Below are 1,962 nucleotides of genomic sequence, written 5' to 3' on the forward strand. Positions count from 1 at the left end.
TTTTTTATATTTTTTTTTGTTATTAATTTTTTTATTATTCCGCTAGCCTCCTCCACTCTCTCCTTTCATCTCAAAGGATGAGTTTAATCCATTGGTTTTTTTTGTTATTTTTTTAAATATTTTTCTTTTGTTATTATTTTTTTTTTTTGGTATTTTTGTTTCGTTATTTTTTTGTTTTGTTATTTATTATATTTTTTTTTAATAATTTTTTATTATTTCGCCACCCCCTCCTCTCTCTCCTTTCATCACAAAGGATGAATTCATCCCATATCAACCCATTGTTTTTTTGTTATTTTTTATATTTTTTTATAATTGTTTTTTTTGTTATTAATTTTTTTATTATTCCGCCAGCCTCCTCCACTCTCTCCTTTCATCTCAAAGGATGAGTTTAATCCATTGGTTTTTTTTTGTTATTTTTTTAAATATTTTTCTTTTGTTATTATTTTTTTTTTTTGGTATTTTTGTTTCGTTATTTTTTTGTTTTGTTATTTATTATATTTTTTTTTTATTAATTTTTTTATTATTCCCCCCACCCCGTCCTCTCTCTCCTTTCATCACAAAGGATGAATTAAACCCATTGTTGTTTTGTTTTTGTTAATTTTTTTAAATTATTATTTTTTATTCTTTTTATATATTTTTTTGTTATTTATTTTTTGTTATTCATTTTTTATTATTTCGCCACCCCTTTCCTCTCTCTCCTTTCATCACAAAAGATGAATTGAACCCATATCAACCCATTGTTTTTTTTTTTTGTTATTTTTTTAATTTTTATTATTTAATTATTCATTTTTTTTATATATTTTTTGATATTTGTTATTTGTTTTTTGTTATTCATTTTTTATTATTACGCCACCCCCTCCTCTCTCTTCTTTCATGCCAAAGGATGAATTCGATTTCTTAGCCCAAGTGTGCCCTAACCTATTTATTTTTATTTTAATATCATTTTGTTGTTTTATTTTAATGCTTTGATTGAATTAAAATATTAGTGGAAGTAACTAAACCTTCACGTGATGGACATTTGTACACAAGAATGTGCATCTTTGCTTTTATATACGCATTCAATCACATTTTCCAATACATGTGGAAATACTTTAATAACAAATCACTCAGTAACTATAATTAAATTAATGATTATTAATTTGAGTTCAAGTTGGAAATTTCGTAGTTTTAGCGCAGGGAATGCTGTGATCGTAAATAGGTCCATAGGTCGCGGGCTGTGCGTATGCTGACCATAAATTGACAAAGCTTTGTCTCGATTAAGCACAAAATGATAAACTTCGCCCGTTTGTCTTTAAGCAGGGACTGCGTAGAAGAAGAAAATTAATATTTTCCAAGAAAGCGAATTATTCCCAACATACCTCCTCATTGTTTTCAGGTCCATTTTCAACGACCGTCCATAAATCCTCGGATTCAAGATAGGCTCGAACTGTCATAGACCAAGCTTTGTAGTTGTCAAGCCCCTTCAGTTTCTCGATTTGCAGTTGTAGAGTCATTTTAATTTTGCTTTATTTACTTTTTCGGTAAATAATAATTTTTGTATGTATTTTAGGAAATTGTAACGTTAACTAAGTCGTTCGGGACGAAACTGAATGCGAACAGCGAGAAGCAACTGTAAAGGCACTGAAAGAAATTGAGCACGCATGCATCTGCCTTTTCGTGTATTATTCGCAATGCAACACAAATATGGCTAAAAATCGTTATTTTCGCTACTTGAGTCCAATAGCAATGACAACCTGGTCAAGTGGGCAATGATTTTAAATAGAAGATAAAAATATGAAACAATGACAATGGCTGCAGGGTAAGAAATATGAGCGGAGCTTGACAATGAAATTGGTTGAGGCTACATATGCACGTGCATATACATACATATACATACATACATAATGCATTTAGTATGAAGGTAAGTGCCCTGCAGGGAGATCTGAACTGGTGTAACGGATTTCTTGCTCGCAATTCATGCTT

At 29.9% G+C, this 1,962-nt stretch overlaps 1 protein-coding gene across 1 annotated transcript; it reads right to left on the reverse strand.

The window, feature by feature from the left end:
• Positions 1-1,008: 1,008 nt before the first annotated feature.
• Positions 1,009-1,740, reverse strand: LOC129245082 (uncharacterized). Its single transcript, XM_054883053.1, has 2 exons — positions 1,359-1,740; positions 1,009-1,302 (listed from the first exon to the last, which is right to left on the reverse strand). The coding sequence occupies exons 1-2, from the start codon at positions 1,491-1,493 to the stop codon at positions 1,168-1,170; spliced, it is 270 nt and encodes an 89-aa protein (XP_054739028.1). The 5' UTR covers positions 1,494-1,740; the 3' UTR covers positions 1,009-1,167.
• Between the last annotated feature and the right edge of the window lie 222 nt (positions 1,741-1,962).

Source organism: Anastrepha obliqua, chromosome 4 (assembly GCF_027943255.1).
Source record: "Anastrepha obliqua isolate idAnaObli1 chromosome 4, idAnaObli1_1.0, whole genome shotgun sequence".
Lineage (NCBI taxonomy): Eukaryota > Metazoa > Arthropoda > Insecta > Diptera > Tephritidae > Anastrepha > Anastrepha obliqua.

Excerpts from the sequence above, each read along its gene's own strand:
- LOC129245082 (XM_054883053.1), bottom strand. The coding sequence starts at position 1,493 with ATGACTCTACAACTGCAAATCGAGAAACTGAAGGGGCTTGACAACTAC. Across the intron at positions 1,303-1,358 it reads GACCTGAAAACAATGAGGAG|TCCCTGCTTAAAGACAAACG; the intron begins GTATGTTGGGAA and ends TCTTCTACGCAG.